General features: G+C 37.8%; 1 protein-coding gene and 1 non-coding gene across 2 annotated transcripts; both read right to left on the bottom strand.

The window, feature by feature from the left end:
- Positions 1–1,615: 1,615 nt before the first annotated feature.
- On the bottom strand, positions 1,616–5,060 carry LOC116586173 (cytochrome c oxidase subunit 7C, mitochondrial). The gene is made up of 3 exons (XM_032335808.1): positions 4,837–5,060; positions 3,532–3,675; positions 1,616–2,743 (listed from the first exon to the last, which is right to left on the bottom strand). The coding sequence occupies exons 1-2, from the start codon at positions 4,909–4,911 to the stop codon at positions 3,559–3,561; spliced, it is 192 nt and encodes a 63-aa protein (XP_032191699.1). The 5' UTR covers positions 4,912–5,060; the 3' UTR covers positions 1,616–2,743; positions 3,532–3,558.
- LOC116587437 lies at positions 2,838–2,900 on the bottom strand. Its single transcript, XR_004284445.1, has one exon. It is a non-coding gene; the product is annotated as a small nucleolar RNA Z39 (small nucleolar RNA).
- Positions 5,061–19,214: the final 14,154 nt, after the last annotated feature.

Consider the following 19,214-nt stretch of genomic DNA (forward strand, 5'->3'; position numbering starts at 1 on the left):
CTAGAAGAGAATACGTGATCAAAGCCTGGCTTGGAATCCAGGCTAGTTTTAGTCCTAATCCTGTAACAGTTCTGCCTCTGTAGCAAAATATGGGTATTTTCCCTTCCTTCAGGGCAGTCAAAGCTTAATTATGGAAGAATCGTGGTTCTTCTTAAAAACAAATCCTGAGTTCTTGCCCCCTGCCAAAATCTATTCAGGTCTTCTGTAAACAAGGAAGCCATCTGTGTAAGGTACTTCACTTGGACTGGCTCAATTGCAAGCAGGATGTACAGGTCCATCCAGTTTAAATTTTCCAAGAGAACCTGGGTTTTTCATGGCTTATCTTGGGCCTTTTAAAAATCCAACCCAACACATTAAATATTACACTAGATGAAGCTGCATGCTTGTATGAAATTGTCATGGTTACTTTTTAAGAAGATTTTAACCACTTGTCAGAGAAAGAGCACAAGCAGGCTCCCTGCTGAACAGGGAGCCCAACCTGGGACTGGAGCCCAGGACCATGGGATCATGACCTGAGCCAAAGGCAGAAGCTTAACCAACTGAGCCACCCAGACATCCCTGTCAGTTAGTTTAATGTCAACCTGACTGAATCTTATGATATTTGGTCAAACCTTTTTCTGTGTATTTCTGTAAGGGTTTTTTGGAGAGATAACATTTAAACTGAAGGAGTTTCAGTAAAGCTTATTATTCTCTATAAGGTGGGTTAACCTCATGCAATCAGCTGAAGACCTTAACAGAAAAAGACTAACTTCCCTGGAAGAGGACTTTTTTTTTTCTTTTAAAGATTTCCTTTTTAAGTAATCTCTACACACAGCATGGGCTCAAATTTATAATCCTAAAATCAAGAGTTGCATTCACACAGTACTGAGCCAGCCAGGTGCCCCGAGAGGAAATTCTGCTAACAAGACAGCTTTGGCAGAGAATGGAACAGCAATTCTTCCCTGGCTCTCCAGCCTTCAGCACTACCCCCATCACATTTTGGACCTGTCTCACCTCCACAATCACATGAGCTAATTCCTTAAAACAAATCTTGTCTATATACGTATCTGGTTGGTTGTTAATCTGGAGAACCCCAATACAGAAACTGAACAGTTTCTGCCTCTGCCACTCAATGTACTCGTGCACTAAGACCCAGCTAGCTGAAACCTTTTTATGATGGGGCAATCTGTGCTCCTCTCCCAGGAGAGGAAAGGTTTTTTTCTCCTCATTCATATAAAATCCTCAAATACTTAACTGAGGAAGACAAATTTAATAAATCAGTTATTTTCTACCTAGACCTTGCTGCTAACGGTAACATGTCATTTGTGATGTATTTTATTTCAGAAAAAAAATCATTTAAGACTTGCCAGGAGCCAAAATGTTTTTAGCTTACTGAATCCGAAAACAATACGCAAGGTTCTATTCCCATTTCCTCCAAAAAAAATGAAGACAGTTAAGTTTATAATTTATAGCAGAGATTTGAACCAAGGATTTGAAATCATTTTATGAACACTGAACTCCTGTTTTCACCTTCCCAAAGGCAGAAAGCCTTAATTTTGCATAAACACAGGATAATATCTAATTCATCAATGGATAAAAAACAAAACAAAAAACAATGAAATGCAAGTACAGGGAATAAGCTGCCCAGTCATAAAGATTTAATTATATATCCATACTTAAGCAGTTATTGCATGGTTTTTGAAGAGTGTCAAGATAGGCCCTGTCACATAAACTTAGAGGAAGAAAGTTCTTTAAGGTTCCAGCAAATCAACAGTTTAACATTAAGGTTATACAGGACATCTAACGTTATGGTGAGGACTAATTTAGGCAGTGGCTTTGTTCTATGAAAGGATATAGTACCACCCACAGCAATTTTTCAAGAATCCATACTTTCTTGTAACTATTCTAGTTTTTAAATATTGGTTTAAGAAGTACAGCACACCTAATCACAAAAAGGCCAGTACTCAAACGCACCACCAGTTTACAACCTCTTACTTTACAGCATTCTTCTAATACCAGAGTGGTATTCCAAAAATGACCCAACTAGGACTAAAACATTCAGCCACTATCTTTTCTCTGCCCCAATTCAAAGCCCTAGGAACAAAGTCATTACATTTTATGTGGCTAGCAGCATTTCACTATCTGTAATATAAATTTGATTCACTGATTCAACTACTAATCAGAGCTATCTTTTAGTCCAATCCCACTAAAATTCCAGAATAAAGGAATATTTCCATATTCCATCTTAGATGCTGTTACATTTCATTTCATATGTTCTTTTATTTTAGTCTAAACAAAACCAGTATTGGTCAACAGCAAACTTATCAAGGCCAAATTTTAGTTTTAGATCACAGTTCTGAAGTACAAAAATAACCTCTTGGATTTCACTGTGTATACACTACTGGTTTTCCTCATGATGAAAACCAATTTTACTGCTTTAAAGTAAGGAAAACTAAAAGTGCACTTCTTCCTTTTTTAATTAAAAAAATTACCAACAAGGTCCAGACCTAGTAATCAAAAATTAAACCCTTAAAATCTAAAAACAAGAAAGAGGCTAAATAACACATATTTTGATGAAACAAACTAATCCTGGACTATTTCTCAAATAAAAAAGTAAGCACAATTATTATATTCCATGTTTCAGAGACGAGGCATTAAGGATTCATGCCATAAGTTTATTTACAAACATATTGAGTATGTTGAATTCAAGAGTTTGATCCATTTTTCAAAGAGACTGCACCTCTTAAAATGTTCCTTTCCACATCTGCAAATAAAGACAAAAAGTTATTTGCATTAAAATGTCAGTCATTAAAAAGAAATGAGTTTCATTAACATATTGTTTATCAGTTCATGACTGGTACATCAGAAAGCGTTTACAGTATCATGACTTTATTCATACTGATTTGCTTCATCACATGCACCAAAGTCTTTCTATTGTAGATCGCTTGGGTAAATCAATTTCCTTACAAATGAAGACAAATGAAGTCTTTTCTTCTCAAAGATATTTTTGGAATTTATCTTAATCAGCTCACAGTGCTGCCCATAATGTCGCTTTGAGGAAAATTCTGATTACAATCAATAATAAAAGAAATAAATCTTTTCCTCTCACACCAAGGAACCACTAACTTTCCAACACACAAGATTGGTTTCAGCATATATTGCCCTCAAGATCATCTAACCAGAACTTTAGGTGGTTAGAAGTGTGAACTCTGGAACAAGATGGTAAAAATCCTGGTCCACCATTGCTAGCTATGAGGTACTGGGCAACTTAACATCTTCATGTCTGAGATTAGGTTAAGCCACCCACCTCACAGGCTTGATAGGTAACAAAATGAGATTATTAATATAAAGCCTGCCTGACAAACAGTAGTATCCAATAAAAACTGGTTTTGAGAGAAAGATACATCTGTTTATAGGTTTATCAACCTGTCTCCACCGATGTCACGTCAATCAGCCCTACACTGTGTGTGAGATTGGAGTTGTGGGGAGGGGAGGAAGAAACAAATATAAGGGAAAACATTGCTTTGGGATGATTAGAAATCCATTAATTACCTGTTTGATGGATCAATTAAAACATCCTTACTTCTTAAGCAGTTGATGTCTTACTATAAAAAAAGGTGCAGCAAATCCAGATCCAAAGTACAAAGTCATCATAACTAGTAATCGCCACTTGTTTTCCACTGAAAATGGCAAATTCTGTTGGGGAAAGGGAGCAAGCAACAAAAATAGAACTTCAAATCATCTGATGCTAGATTTTTCTTTTTTTTAATGTAATCAGGTTATGTATGCCTTATATCATGCCATCTTTTTTTTTTTTTTTTTTTTTTTTTTTTTACAGATTTTATTCATTTATTTGACAGACAGAGATCACAAGTAGACAGAGAGGCAGGCAGAGAGAGAGGGGGCAGCAGGCTCCCTGCTGAGCAGAGAGTCCGATGCCGGGCTGGAAGCCAGGACCCTGGGATCATGACCTGAGCTGAAGGCAGAGGCTTTAACCCACTGAGCCACCCAGGCGCCCCCATCTTTTTAAACATTACTATATTCTACATCCCATGATCTTCGTCACACTTAACACTATACGGTAAAAAAACAACTGGCTTTACTGAGCACCAAGCTGTGGTCTTAGTAGGTTAGGTGTAACACAGTGCTACGTTTTATTTTAGAAAATCGAAAAATCCTTTTCTTCAAGGGAGTTATTTTATAAATAGAATGCATTGTTCTAGTTTCCTATTTGCTAGAAACTAGCCACCTGGTAAAGGCACAGGCCATGTTAACTGCATTATGAAGTTTTGACTTTTTCACAACCGAGAAGCCCCTACCTTGTACACGTTTTCTCAGCCCTTTACTACTAGGCCTCGATCACTGGAGTACTTACTTTTAATTACTCGATTTAATCTATTTACACCTGAAGCTCAACCCAACCTGAACTAAAGAGGTTTAATACTTCTAATTTAGTTAAGTGCTTAGGTAAGACTGGACCCACAGCTCTAGGCCGCACATCCTCATTGTTTCCAATGACCTTCACTACGAGTCCGGTGACCTCTAGCTCAGCTTTAAGCCACAAGTACCTGCAGCCCTGGCCTCAAGGACCCTCCAGCTCCTGGAGGGCCCAGAGGAGAGCACCAGGGCGAGGTAGGGTCTACGGCTCTTCCTACTCATTCTTTTGCACCGTGACGGAGCGCAGCCAGAGTCCTGTGCTTTGGCCTGGTTCCAGGGGAATGTGGAATGCTACTCGACAACCCAGCTCACATTTTCGGTTCCCGCCTCCCTTTCCACAGTCCACAGGAGGCCTTGGGGTTCGGCTAGGCGCAGCCAGGTACCCCCTCCCCCAACGAAGTGGGCCCCTTACACACTAACCTTCCCTGGGCCCTCCTCATAGTGGCTCCTACGGACCACAGAGGTTGTGAACCTCCGGACGCTCTGTCCCAACATAGCGCCGTTGGAGGTTCTGCAAAAAGCGCAGAGCCTGAGACGGTACAAACGGCAGCACCCCCGACGTCCTCCTCTCTTCACGACCTTGCTCCTCAGCGCGTAGGAGCCGAAAGGGAAGATGGGAAACCGGGAGCGACCGCAGAAAATGAGACAAGATGGTGGGAGCCAAGGATTGTGGGAATTGTAGTTTAGAACATAGTACCGCCTTATCGGCTCTAAAGGATTATGGGAAATGTAGTCTGACGCGCAAGCCGGACAGTGAGAGGGATTGTGAGGGCAGTGGTGGGGGGCGGGGGTGTGTTGGCGTCTCTGGAAGGGCAAGAACGTACTGCGTTTCTTATTCTCAATGATTTATTCAAACCTGAGTTCCTGTCAGGATTTTGGAATCGGATTCCAGAACGATTTTACTGAATTTAGTGACACAGTTTCACCTCGTTTATGGAACACAAAAATAAACCAATAAACCTTTCCCTTTTCTCTTTTGGTGATTTTTAATTTAATTTAATTTTTTTAAATTTTTTTAAAAAATATGCTTGGTACTTGTAATTTGCAGTACTCTGCCAGCGCTTGAGAGAGATGTTTGCTGTGATCTTATCCGAGGAAACAAAGTGTAAACACAAGTAACCAAATAATAAGCAGGACAAAAAAATGTCAGGAAACCGAGTTGCAGTGCTAAGGGAAAGATTCCTGAAAATATAGGTTACTGAATAGATGAGAATTAAGACAGGGCAGAGCAAACTGAAGGCCGGTATGGGTATGCCATATTCGGAGCATGAAAGAGAAAAGCAGCCCCTCACATCTGGAGTTAGCCTCAACTGGGAATTGGTGTGGTGAATGTAAACAATTTCACAGAACATCAGCATCAGACAAAGTTACTCTGTTCACAGTGGTTCAAGAAAAAAGGGTAAGGTCACTCCTTTATCGTGTCTGACCATAGACAAAAATGAACGTTGTTCAAGTAACAAAAATGACCAAACATCACCATATCCAGTCTAATACAATGAGTTCTGCCTTTTTTACCAATTACCACCTTAACCTTGGATTAGTCTTTCTTCCAAGTGAAATTTAGTAAGGTAGACAAAGTAACAGAAAACAAGCCCAAATCTTTTAAGTCTTGACATCTTTTTTTTTTTTTTTTTTTTTTTTTTTTTGCTGGGATGCCCACGTTTCCTCGCAGCATTCTGTCTTCCTTACTGCAGTGAGTAATAAGCCCAGCTTGTTTAATTTTAAGTGTGTTCCTGGTGATCTTTTGACCGGTGGGAATCAGGAAGAAAGCAGTGATGCATAAGGCTGGAAAGTGGTATTAAATGAGATTTGTGAAGGGCCCTGCTAACCTAGGGTTTATGTTACTCATCTGTGGAAGAGCATATATTGCCTCAGATGGCTCATTTACACAGCAATAGTAAACGAAGTCTTGCTTTGAAAAGTGGGTATAAAATATATGCTTTCATCTTATTTAACTTTCGAAAGAGAAAAGTCATGCTTCTCCATCCCCAACCCACTTAAAAAAATTAGAAAGTTTCATTGCTATGAGTAACTTCTGATTAAGTAGAGATGCGTGTAATAATGTCCTCCTAATAGAGGTTATAGGACATTAAGTTTTCTTAAATGTCTCTCAAGGCTTTTATATAGTAAAGGATTTTGATTTAACTATAATTGGGAAACATTTTCATGTTTAGTATTTCTGGATTGTCCTTTTCAGTCTAATGTAAATAATATTTTTTGCAAGATTGCAGGGTTCTTATCTCATGGAGTCAAAGAATGAATCTCAAGGACACAAAAGGGTGAAGTGAAGTGAAAGCTTAGTAAGTTAAGGTGAGAACAGAAAGTGAAAGCTGTCGGTCCCAAATGGGATGCCACTGAGGGATTTTAGGGCCAGTCTTTTATTGAAAACGTGACCCTGAAACTTGTTGCCTTAAGATTCTTATGCCATCTTGCTTTGAGTAAGGACTATCGATAACACCCTTAATGACTTACTTCTTTCCTCTGGTCATTTTCTGTGATAACAATGTAGCCTCCAAAGAAAAATATTCCCTAACATCCAGGGCCAGGTGTCTGGTCTATTCCTTTATCTCTTGTTCATTCTGTCTTAGTGCTTCCTCCTGCCAGGGATAGTTTCAGAGTCTAGGCAGCAACAACCCCCACCCACCATCTCTCCTTGCCTATACTTATCTTAACCCTTTCCTTACTCAATGTCTTCTATATATTTGTTTCATTGTAACTTCTAGTTCATACTATTTGAGTCTCCATTGTGTATCTGGCTTTCAGCTAACTCCAAAGGGAACTTCAGGGTAAACTCTTGTATGTGACTTCAGAACTGTCAGTCTTCCCATGGGCCCTGTGACAAAGATAGCTGCAAATCCTTTCATCAAGACAAAGTCTATGCCTTCTCTCACCAAATGTAGGTGGACTTTCTGTGTTTTTGTTTTTAAGATTTTATTTTACAGAGAGAGACACAGTGAGAGAGGGAATATAAGCAGGGGGAGTGGGAGGGGAAAAGCAGGCTTCTGGCCCAATAGGGAGCCAGATTCTGGGCTTGATCCCATAGGAGCATGACCTGAGCTGAAGGCAGACACTTAACGACTGAGCCACCCAGGCACCCTGGACTCTCTCTGACCAAGAGAATGTGTTGTAAGTGACTCTGTGCCAGTGTCCTGCCCATGTCTTATACTGATAGCTTCCTTTCCTATCTTTTGGAGCATCTCCCCTTGTAACCCTGAGTATTCATATAAGATGTTTGACTACTCTGCTGGAGAGGCTTCTGGAGAGTCTCCAGGAGTGCACCAAAAGGAGGTAGAGGGCAGCTCAGGTGTCAGGCATGTGAGTAAAGCTATCCTGGACCCTCCAGCTCAGTCCAGCTGCCAGCTGAGTATCAGTGAGCGGCCCCAGTCAATGCTACTTAGAGTCTGGGTAGCAGAGTGGTTCCCTTGATGGTGAAGTAGCAGCAGGCCTGATTCAGGGAGTGCTAAATATCCTCAGAAATGCATTCTGTGGCTTTCGGATGCTCCTGATAACTTAGAAGGTAAATTGGAATGTGACTGAAAGTTGATGAGAAAGGCACTTAGATGGCTCAGTCGCTTAAGCATCTGACTTGGGCTCAGGTTATAATCTCACAATCCTGGGAACAGAAAAGAAAGTTGCAGAGATCTCTTATTCCCTCCATGATTACCTACCTTTTTATTAATGGCTAGATACCACCTGCAGAACACATTGTCTTAAAAGTGTTTTTGTTAGAAAGCAAACTGAACATTAGGGGAAACTTCATATTAGTTTCCATATTATTTTTCTTAATTGCTAACTAATAACTAATAAATTAGTTAAATAACTAACATACCCCAAGTTTAGTGGTTTTAAATTAATCTCAATCTCTTAAAATTCACTATGGAGTGAAGAAAAAGTTTAAAGAAATTTGGCAATCTTCTATTTTTGAACAGGTACTGTGGTAAATTAAAGATGGTCATAATATCTTTGTAACTCTTCCTGTGAGAGGTGCAATCTAAGTCCCCTCTTCTTGACTTTAGTGACCTGCTTGACCAATAGAATGCAACAGAGTAACCTCCTGAGACTTCTGAGGCTGGCTTATCAAAAGCCTTGCACTTTCCATTCAGAAAAATTGGAATGTCTTCTTGAGAGGTCAGTCACCATGTTAAGAAGTTTAACTACCAGCAGAATATTAGGACTATAAGGGTGCCCAAGCTAACCATTTAGAGAAGCCACATGGGGGAAAGGCAGAGAAGATGAAGGGAAAAAATAGGCCAGATCATCTCCTAGCTCTTCTTGCCATCCCTCAGCCTGGGCACCAGCCTGGGCACTCCTTCTTTACCAGGAGTAAAGAAGCCTTCAGATGACTCCAGCTATGGTTATGATTTGCCTACAGTTTTATGAGTTACATTAAACAAGAATTACCCAGCTGAACCCATCAGCCTCCAGAACTATAAGAGAAAATAATAAATGATTGTTTTAAGCTGCTAAATTTTGGGGTAGGTTGTTATACAGAAATACAAACCTGGAACTGCTATCATATCATACATAGTTTCTTATACATGTAGCCTAACAATCTAAATCCAGTCATAATACTTGGCAAGGAAAATGTGAATCATCCTAGAGAAACTTTTTTTTTTTTTTTTTTTTTTTTTTTTTTTTTGATTCAGTATGATACTCTTCTGCTATAAAATGAATTTCAAGAGAAATGAGACATTTCACATATTGGTACAAAATAGAAAACATCTTTAGGGACATGAGGTTTACTCCAAAGTTATATTTTAAAAATAAAATCCAATTATTTTAAGTAGTGAGTAGGGTGTATATCACAGAGTGAGCAATGTACTTTCTAGACCCACACGAGTCTTTGGAGACTGAAATTACATTATATAGAACAGTATTTCTAAAAATTAAAGTACAATATTTGTCATTTCTCTCAACAGCTACTATATAGGGTTTTAAGAACTAGGGTAGAGTTTATTTAGAAATAGATTGTTTAGTGAAGAAATTATGTTTCTGTCCTACATTGAAAAACTCAAGTTAATATGTTTCTTTTGGTCTCAAGTTTTTAGAATTTCTCATGCTGCAGAATTAAAGTCAGAACCCTGTGTTAGCTTTTATTTGAAATTTTACATTTGTAGGGAGATTAAAAAACCACCCGGTTTTAGGAAAAGACAAAATGTACTTCCCGTGTTGCAATGAGGGTTGGAAAACATTCGGCCAACCTTCTGAATGATTTAGTGATGACCAACCAGATGAAAAGTTCTGCCAAAAAAAGGCTTACTCGATCAAGCTGTATATTGTACTCTTCCGTTTGTTTCATTACTTTTGAATACCATTTTTTCCCCTTAAAAGTCTTTCATGTTTCTTATTCCAATTTTATTGTAGGTTTAAAAACGATTCATTTTTTGGGATAGATTCACTCATAGTGGGTAAGGGACAGTCAAGGGTAGGTCGAGAGAGACAGGTAGGGGGCGACATGACTAAGGTCATGCAGTGGGCTAAGTAACCAGGATCACTGAAATCCCAGATGTGGAGAAATGTTATAGGCAAATCCAGCTTGTTTGCTCTAAATATGGATGAGATATTTTCATATTTACAAATCCACTTTGTCTTAAACCTTATAGACAAGGTATTTACCAAGTTCCCTGGTCAGTTTTCTATAAAAGACTGACCATAAAAGCCTTCAATGGCAACCCATTTGGGACCCCTTCCCACTTTAGTAGAGCTCCTTTTCTTTCCTTTCTGTTCTCTCCTTCACTTACTAAACTTTCCCTTCACCCTTTTGTTGGCGAGATTCATTCTTCAACTCTGTGAGACAAGCACCCTACTACCCTTCACTGAGAATTGCCAAGTATATGTAGGTACATTTTTACAAAATGAATGCAGAAACTAACATTTCTTAATTTGAAAATCACTGATTCTAATTATATTTATGTTCCATCTCCATCCTGACTTAACTTGCACTGGAACTTGTTATTGCCTTGAACAGTTTTCTTTAAATTCCCCCATGGCATCTCCTGGTTGTTTCTCTAACTGGGATACTAAGTGATTAAATCATTTTATTTACTTATTTTAGGGAAACATAATTTAAATGAGAAAGGGGATTATGAAAATCAATTTGATGCATCATCCTAAAAAGAAATTCTTTTTTTGCTAGAGTAGAAGAAAAACAGAGGAGATACATGATAATACAACCAACTTTATTACATTACATGTTTTGATTGTAAAAAATTTTGCAAATAAGAACCACCTGGAAATATTGATTTATGACCAGGCCCATTACTACTGATCATTGCATATAAGCTGCTACTCTGTTTTGACCATTCAGGTGAGACTGAAGGAATCAGACCAAAGGCACTCTGTTCCTCTACACAATGGGCTGGCAACTATATGGTTAATACAGTCCATCAAGGTATATTTGCTTATGCTGTGAGAGTTTTTGTATTTGGCTTTTCAGTCTGAATTTACAATTAAGAAACATGTGTATTTCTTGAGCATATTTATGCAATTTGAGTAAATTATTACCAAACTCACCAAATGATTCTTTTAAACATTTCAACTAATTATAAAATTACAACACAAAATGGGTTAGGCTTAAATTTCCAGTTCTCTTTACATCTCTGAAAGTTAGAGCCCCACGGAGCAGCGTTCTAAAACCGTATCATTGCATGTGAGTTGTGCTCAACATCATCTTAATACTTTGTACTAAGGGATTTTATAAATGATCAGACTCATGAATTTCATTGCAGGGTTTACTGTGGAGATTTTTTTTTTCCTTTGAGGATGTGTTTCAATATATTTCACATTGTCATTTTTATGAGGGCCCACAGGACAAATTTTTCTCCGGTCTTAGAACTAGAATAAACATGCTTGTCCTAGGTAGCTGATTTGCTTTTGCCTTATGAGTACTGTGAATAACAGACTTCATTGTAATTTTCTTCTTATGCTATGTTCCTAGGATGCCTAGAGCCGAATGTGTGACCACCTTTAGTGGAGACAATGGATCTCTTATGTTTACTTCACTCCCAGCTCCATCTGCTTTTCTAAATGTATTTTCCCTTGTTTCACTTTCCTCCCGAATTTTAAATTTATTTTACCTTGTTATACAGTATGTGCCTTTGTTCTATACCTCAAATGTCTTCTGGAGCATGAAAATAACCTAATAAATCATACATTTTTTTTCCCACATAGCAAGTTGTTGTAAAATTACTTACTTTATCAGTCTTTCTCTTCTTTGCTTTATAGAGCCTGGGCTAGGTAAGGTAATTAAAGCTAGCTAACATAACAAATGATCCCAAAATTTTAATGGCTTACTACGATAAAGATTTTTTTTTTCTCACTCTATGACAGTCTGATCAGATGTTCAGCATGTGATCTTCCACATGGTAATTCAAGACTCATCATCCTCTTGTGCTCCACTCAGTCCTCTGGACTGACCCTGCTTGCCACCATGCGAAGAAAGAGAAAGTAGAGGCTTACACACAGTTGTTCGGTAGGTCAGAAGCACTGCTTATACCCAAATGCTATTTTCCGAATCAGTCATGTGCTACCACCTAGATGCAGGGGCTCTGAGGACTTGAGATGTCTGTGTGTCCTAGAGGAAATCAGAAGTGGTTTGGCTGCACATATAATGGCCTCTCTGTGGAGACCTAGATTCTTGCTGAAATCTGAGAGAGTGCCTCCATAAGAATTCAATTCCAGGGGTTATATATACTCTCAGAACTTTGCTAAAGTGGTTGTAAATTGTCATAATTGTTCTAGAATTTCTTGTTCTTGCACATGTCCTCAGAGGTCCACACTCCAGGCAATATATTACCCAGAATCAGACTGATATGGATTCAAATTCACAATCTACCCTAATTATTTAGCTTTGGGCAAGCTGCATGACTTTTTCTCATCTTTCAAATGGGGCAATATAGTTACCTACTTTATGTGGCTACAAGAAGGGTTAACTGAAATATTTGTTACCTCAAAGTGTTACATTAGCAAATCCCTGTGACTCTCCATATGTCACTTTTTAATTAAGTTTTTTTCAACGGTCTGGAGTATGTAGGTCTGAAATACAACAAAGTTAATGCTCTACTAGAATGTAAGCTCTCTGAGGGCAGCAAATTTAGTTTTTTTCTTATCCCTTATGTATCTATCCTAAGAATCCTTCATAGAGACACTCCTTGAAGTGTTGGCTGAAAACAATGGACACATTATGTCGCAGTTTCAATTTAAATACAAATACTATGTTTTGAGTGTGAGATTAGGATTTAGTTTTTAAAATTCACATAACTGAAGCATTAGTAATGTGCAATAAAACATGTCTATTTTGAGCAGACTTTTTTTTTTTTTTTTTTTTTTTTTTTTTTATTTCCAGCATAACAGTATTCATTATTTTTGTATGGATGGAACTAGAGCAGACTGTTTAATGAGTTTGATCACTATATACACTAGTTAACCAATGCCACAATTAAGATATAGAACATCTCAATCACCCATAATTTACTTTTAGCAATGAAATAATTCTTTAAGAGGATTGACTTGTTAATTGCCTCTGAGCACCCTGACCTTTGATGCCTGGATATTCTTATTTAAAACCCAAACAGCACTCAGTCCCATTAATTTGGCTCTTCTGCAAAGTTTTTTCAACAGGGGACCACTTACATTATGGGCTAATTTTTTGTTGAGGGTAATGTCCTGCATTAGAGGATGCTTAGCTACATTTCTGCCATCTACCCACTAGATTCTAGTAGCACTTCCCCTCCCAAGTTGTGATAACCAAATTTGTCCGCAGATGTTACCAAAGGTGCCCTCTGCTTGCAAAATTGTTCTAGTTGAAAACCACTGTTCTATGGCTATCTCTTCAGAGAGGCGTAAGTCAGCAGAACGTAGACTTGGTGTGGTGAGCCAATCCTTCTGCACTCACTGAGATCCACCTGGAGAACTGCAATGACTCACCCTTCTCAACGAGGGAAAGGCCAACTGCCTTAGGATTGTGTGGTCTGCTGGCAGACTGCCCACTCTCTTTTTTGTCAACAGAGTGTGCTACCTACTGCCTGTAGTGTTGAACATTTATAAGCTTCCATTGATCCTCCCCTCTGCTCCACACTGCGTGGAGGGCAGATGGGAAGTGATATTAACGCTTGCTTTTGTTTTATTCCTGTCTTGTGAATCTGTGTTCTCTGAGAGCCACTCATTTTGAAGGTAATGAACCCATCCTTAGTTCTACCTTTAAAATAGACAATTAGTTTTTAATTAAATGAACATGTGTGCTTAGCACTGTATCTGGCAAGTAGCAATGCTCAATACATAGCAGATATTATCATTACTTCCATACCACTGTTTGTCTGTGCTATTTCCCCTCTTGTGGGATTACTCCTACCTTCCTCATACTTGCTGCACTGTCTCTGTTTGTATCATCAGCTTTGGTATTAAGGTTGCAAAATTTGTGCTCATATGTCCCAGCGATAACCTTGTCAAGCCACCCACGTCATCAAGGTACTCCTACCCTCCTGGCCTCTTGGGTCACTGATCACACATTTCCCAGCTCTTCATGGAACATTTTAGAAAATCAGTTCCTTAGGGAATTCTATCATCATTTGACTGGGAAGGAAGTTCTTTCTTGACTGGTGCCATGAGGAAGACCATCCTCTGAAGGAAAAACCCCAGACATTCTATCTCTAATAGTTTCCTAGTTTTCTCACTGTTCTTGTCTGGAAGAGCTACAGAGTTCTGTTATCAGGCCTCATGCACTTTTTGACTAACAAGGGTAAACAGAGCATCAGATTAAAAATATCTACTACAGTTCATTACAGACAAATAACATAACTGTTAAAAAGAGAATATAAACTTAAAATGTGAGAGAGAATACCTCTCTTACCAAATGAGGACATCAGAATATCATTCATTTATCGTGAGGAGAAGAACCTGAATCATGCAGGAAACCTTGAGTGAGAGGACTACTGAAGTGTAGGTTATTATTATTATTACTGTATTATCTGTAGATGTATAGGTTATTACCAATTTGGGAAAGTTTTGAAGTCATTGCTGAACAAGTCTGAATTTTATATTTTCATGCCATAGCTATCAGCATTAACATGTCTTTTGACACTCAGTATTCAGGGATGCAAGATCTAAAATCCTTAGTACTCAACCTATTGTATCACCTGGTATTTTCCAAAGTCTTCTCAGAAACTCATGAGCTGAATGGAGGTGGTTTTTTTTGTTTTTTTTCCCTCTTTCTCTTTGTATTCCTGCTATAGAAATCCTACCATGAAGGAAAGAAACGATGGGAGAGAGCAGAGTTAAAGGTAATTTATGCTAATAAAAAACAGGGGATGAATTAAAAGTTATTTTCCCAGGACACAGTTTTTTACTATGTGAAGTGAAATAACTGATGTGAATTATATCTGTTGTACCTGAGTTTTTGCGTCTGAGAGACCACCAAGGAGCCGACACCGAAGCAATCACTTGAGGGTTTATTTGACAAGCTTAAGCTTGGGCCCAAGTATACCAGATGCAGTGGAGTAGGGACTTGGACCCCGAGCTTACTCAAGGCAGGGATATTTATGGGTTCTTGTTACTATCGCAGGGTGGGGGTCCTTAGACCTAAAGTAGGGTGGGGCTTCCTGGAACTAAAGTAAAGTAGGGTAAAGTCCAGCCCTTGGGCACAGGGGTCTGAGATGGCTGTACTTATGCTAAAGGCTAAACCTGAGGTGGGGTGGGCTTGATTTTCTCTGCCTCCACAATATCCACTTCTCAGAGCAGTCCTGTGCATATACTGGTAAAGCAGACAAACCTGACTACAGTGGAATAAAAAAAATCCCAGTACTTTCCCATCATTCTCAAAAGGATAGTAAAATTTTTGTTTCTAAACTTAGAGACAAAGGCTTAGATACACATATAGAACAGATGTAAGAATTTGACTTAAATTCACAATCCAAGAACTTTCTAGAAGGCAAGATTACCTAGGAAAGGTTGGGGGAGGGCAGTGTTGATTCCTGGAAGCAGCAAGGGATTAAAGAGAATGGTTAGATCAACAGGCAAGATGTTATCAAACATATACCTAACTGCATAATTTTGTTCCATACAAGATTTTTCCCTTTCTCTCTCTCTCATGGGAACTGTGAGAATTTTGTGGAAATATACAGATCCAATGTTAAAATCATTTTGCAACTTTAAATGATTTGTAATTCTAGGAAAGGAATGACAGAACCAGGAGTTAAAGATTAAGGACAACAAATTAAAATATATCAGGAAAATAACATGCTAGATTCCAAAGTTTGAATCATAAAAACTAAAAAGGTCTAACAAGGTCATTTAATAATGATACTAAGAGACAAAGTTCGCAGTCCTTTCCCTCTTAGATGCCAAACTGGTCATCTTCTTTTTGAAAGCAATGCGCTCCGCCTTCTGTACCCAACCTGATTTCTGTCAATGCTGCCATCATTGAAGATGGCAATAAGCTCCCCTATGAAGTCATAAAAGCACTACGGACAGTGTGTGTAAAAGTGAAGGTGTTATGTTGGCACAACTCCTTCCCGCACCACAAATCTACTCTTCCTCCCAATTTTCTTTTCATTGATGTCATTTCATTTTCTGGTCATCCCAGTCCAGAATCTGAGACTTGTCTTTGAACTTCTTTTTCTCTCTTTTCAAGGGGCTTGACATTTAACAGGATAGGGTGAAAAGAAATAAAAACCCAGAATGTTTTAAATATGTACAAGCAGGAAGGGTCTAGACACCGAGGTGAAAACTTTTCCCCTCCTCCATGCACGCAGAGCTGCTCAGTGTTGCAGCGCTGATTGTTTTACGTGAGTATCTCAGGGATGACAATAGCTGGTTATTTCTCTCTAAGTGGAAGGATGAAAGAAAAATGCGCCCTCTGCATTGCTCTAGGAAAGTTAAAAACCTTACACTTGACTTTCTAGCCTCTGATTTCAAGGTCACACCTGGTTCTATATGCGCACAGCATCTACATTAAATACAACTCTTAGGTAGAAAAATGGTGCCCTTAGTTAAGTTTTTTTTTAAAGATTTTATTTATTAATTTGAGACAGTGAATGAGAGAGAGAGAACAAGGCTGGGGTGGGAAGTGCAGAGGGAGTGGGAGAAACAGACATCCCACTGAGAGGGGAGCCCCACATGGGGCTTGATCCTGGGGTTCCAAGACCATGACATGAGCCATAGGCTGACACATAACCTTCTGAGGCACTCAGGTGTCCCAGTCTTTTAATTTCTGCTCTACTCCTGTTCCTACCACACTCTGACTCTTCCCTTCTGCATGTTCTTCTCCAGTACTCAAGAAACACACTCTCTCTGGGAAAAATGGGCTTTCATGAGATCCAAAATTAATATCTTTTAAAAAATAAACACTTGACATTATATAGGAATGCTAATGTCTTGGAAGACTTTGCAAGTTAGCAAGAATCAAAGCCAAGAATCAAAAGAAATGATGCTTCTACAGAGAATTTCAGACAACAGGAAGAAGAGGAAGATTGTTTTGTTTAATTAGGACAGGCTATTATGGATGAAATTTAAGATATTCAGGTGATTTCTGTATCATGTACATTTTATGAAGTCATGGAAGTTTCTAGATAAGTTTCTTTCCTAGGCATGTGTGCAACTATATAATTTACATATTATATCTTAGATTATAATTTTTCTTGGTATTCGAAATTTGCATATTCAGGAATAATTTTTAAGTAACAGTTTCAATTCTTCCATATTGGTAGAAAGGTATGTTCAACTTGAAAATATAAGAAAACATGCTCTATTGTATTAATTTTTCACAAAATTTTATCATTCTTGGCAATATTAACTCCTTTTTATCCCTTTCAAGCATATTAATGTACAAATATAATTTCAAAGAGAAATTTAAGGTGTTAGTGATTCTATTTGTGCATGTAGTACATAATGTTAGATGGTATATGATTTTATTAATGTGGCAATTAAGATCATAAATAATGCAAGGAAAATTTGGATATGTCAGAAAAAACAGATGCAAAAATTTTAAAATCAATTTTTTAAGAAAATGCTATATCATATCTTTAATAATGTGTGAATATTAAGCTTGGTTATAGTATACAAGATGATTTTAAGGAAATAATCTTCAAATATCCAAAAGTAACCACAAGTCTTTTCCTTGTGAAATATTCAGATAACTGACACAAGGAAATAGATTGTGGCACAAGCCTTAATGCTCCATTTGACTTCACTTTGGTGCTTGTAGCGATAAGCATATTAATGAATTTTTAAAAGAATTTACAGGGACGTCTGGGTGGCTCAGGTCGTGATCCCAGGGTTTTGGGTTGGAGTACCACACTGGGCTCCTTGCTCAGCAGAGAGCCTGCTTCTTCCTCTGCCTGCCTCTCTCCCTGCTTGTGAACTCACTGTCTCTCTGGTATATAAATAAATAGAATCTTTAGAAAAGAAGATAATTTACAAAATAATGAACAGAAATTAAATCTAAAAATTCATTTCGAAAGAGGAAATGATCAAATAATGCAAAATAGTGGATTTTTCTTAAATAGGATACAATAATTTGAGACATTTACTCATAACTAGGTATTTGTAAAATGGGAGTATATAGCATTTACCTTTTAGCATTACCTAAAATTTCAGGTAAGCATTACCTAATTTTCAGGTATGGCTTTTCTTTGAAAAACAATTGGTCTATCAGAAACCAGTGCTACAGGTTTTAAGTTTGTTGATTTTCAATTGCTAAGAAAAAAAGGATATGTTGCTTAAACTTGTCTGCCCCTTCTTAAATTTTATTAACAAAAATTTAAAAAATTTTAATAAAGAACAGATGTAAGAATTTGACTTAAATTCACAATCCAAGAACTTTCTAGAAGGCAAGATTACCTAGGAAAGGTTTTGTTACCTAGGATGTATTTTGTGTACTTGAAAATAAGATAGGCTGACAGGTGCTTCAGTACCAAAAAAGAATAAAGTATGAAATTTTATCTTATTTATTAGCCTCATATTTTGTTTACTTAAACATTTATTTCCTTAAGTATGAGTAACTTTTTTTAAAAGGAAGAGATGGATTAAGTAATTAAAACGTGAGTGGGCTCAAGAAAAATTTCCCAAATTGTGTAAATTTAAAAAATCAATTCCATTATGTTCATTAAATGTATACTGGTTTTAGGCAACACAGTGAGAACAGAGGTAATTTCAGGGCTTCTTTGAAGTTTATTCTTTTGCAGCAGAAGGTAGAAGAGAATGTTTTGTAAGATGTTTAACATTTAATTACCAAATTCTGATTTTTACTAATCCATACTTTTAGCCAATTGAATTAAAATGCTTATTTTATATTGTATAGTACACGGAACATGTCCGAACTAATAAAAAATGTAAATGAAGCAAAGAAAATAGCTAATATTACCTTAGCATTCTCATTCTTTTTTTTTTTTTTAAGATCTTATTTATTTATTTGACATACAGAGATCACAAGTAGGCAGAGAGGCAGGCAGAGAGAGAGGAGGAAGCAGGCTCCCCGCTGAGCAGAGAGCCTGATACAGGGCTCGATCCCAGGACCCTAGGATCATAACCTGAGCCGAAGGCAGAGGCTTTAACCCACTGACCCACCCAGGCGCCCCTCTCCTTCTTTTTTATTTTACTAGCACATTAAAAAATGCCCAATTTGCTGTCTGGGAATATTCTTGCCTATGTATGCATAAATGGTACCAGAAATCATAAAGAATGATGGATGTTTTATTGGATTTTAATTACAGCTGTGTGTAACTTTGAACTATAAAATAATCTAGAGAGTTTAAGCAAAAAATTAACCACAGGAAGAAAAGCAGAATTTTTGTTAGTAGGAACAT

This window comes from Mustela erminea, chromosome 3 (genome assembly GCF_009829155.1).
Source record: "Mustela erminea isolate mMusErm1 chromosome 3, mMusErm1.Pri, whole genome shotgun sequence".
NCBI lineage: Eukaryota > Metazoa > Chordata > Mammalia > Carnivora > Mustelidae > Mustela > Mustela erminea.

Bases quoted from the DNA above. Each gene is read 5' to 3' on its own strand.
- LOC116586173 (XM_032335808.1), bottom strand. From the start codon at position 4,911: ATGTTGGGACAGAGCGTCCGGAGGTTCACAACCTCTGTGGTCCGTAGG. The intron at 3,676-4,836 runs GTTAGTGTGTAA...TTTCCCCAACAG, and splicing joins ATGAGGAGGGCCCAGGGAAG to AATTTGCCATTTTCAGTGGA.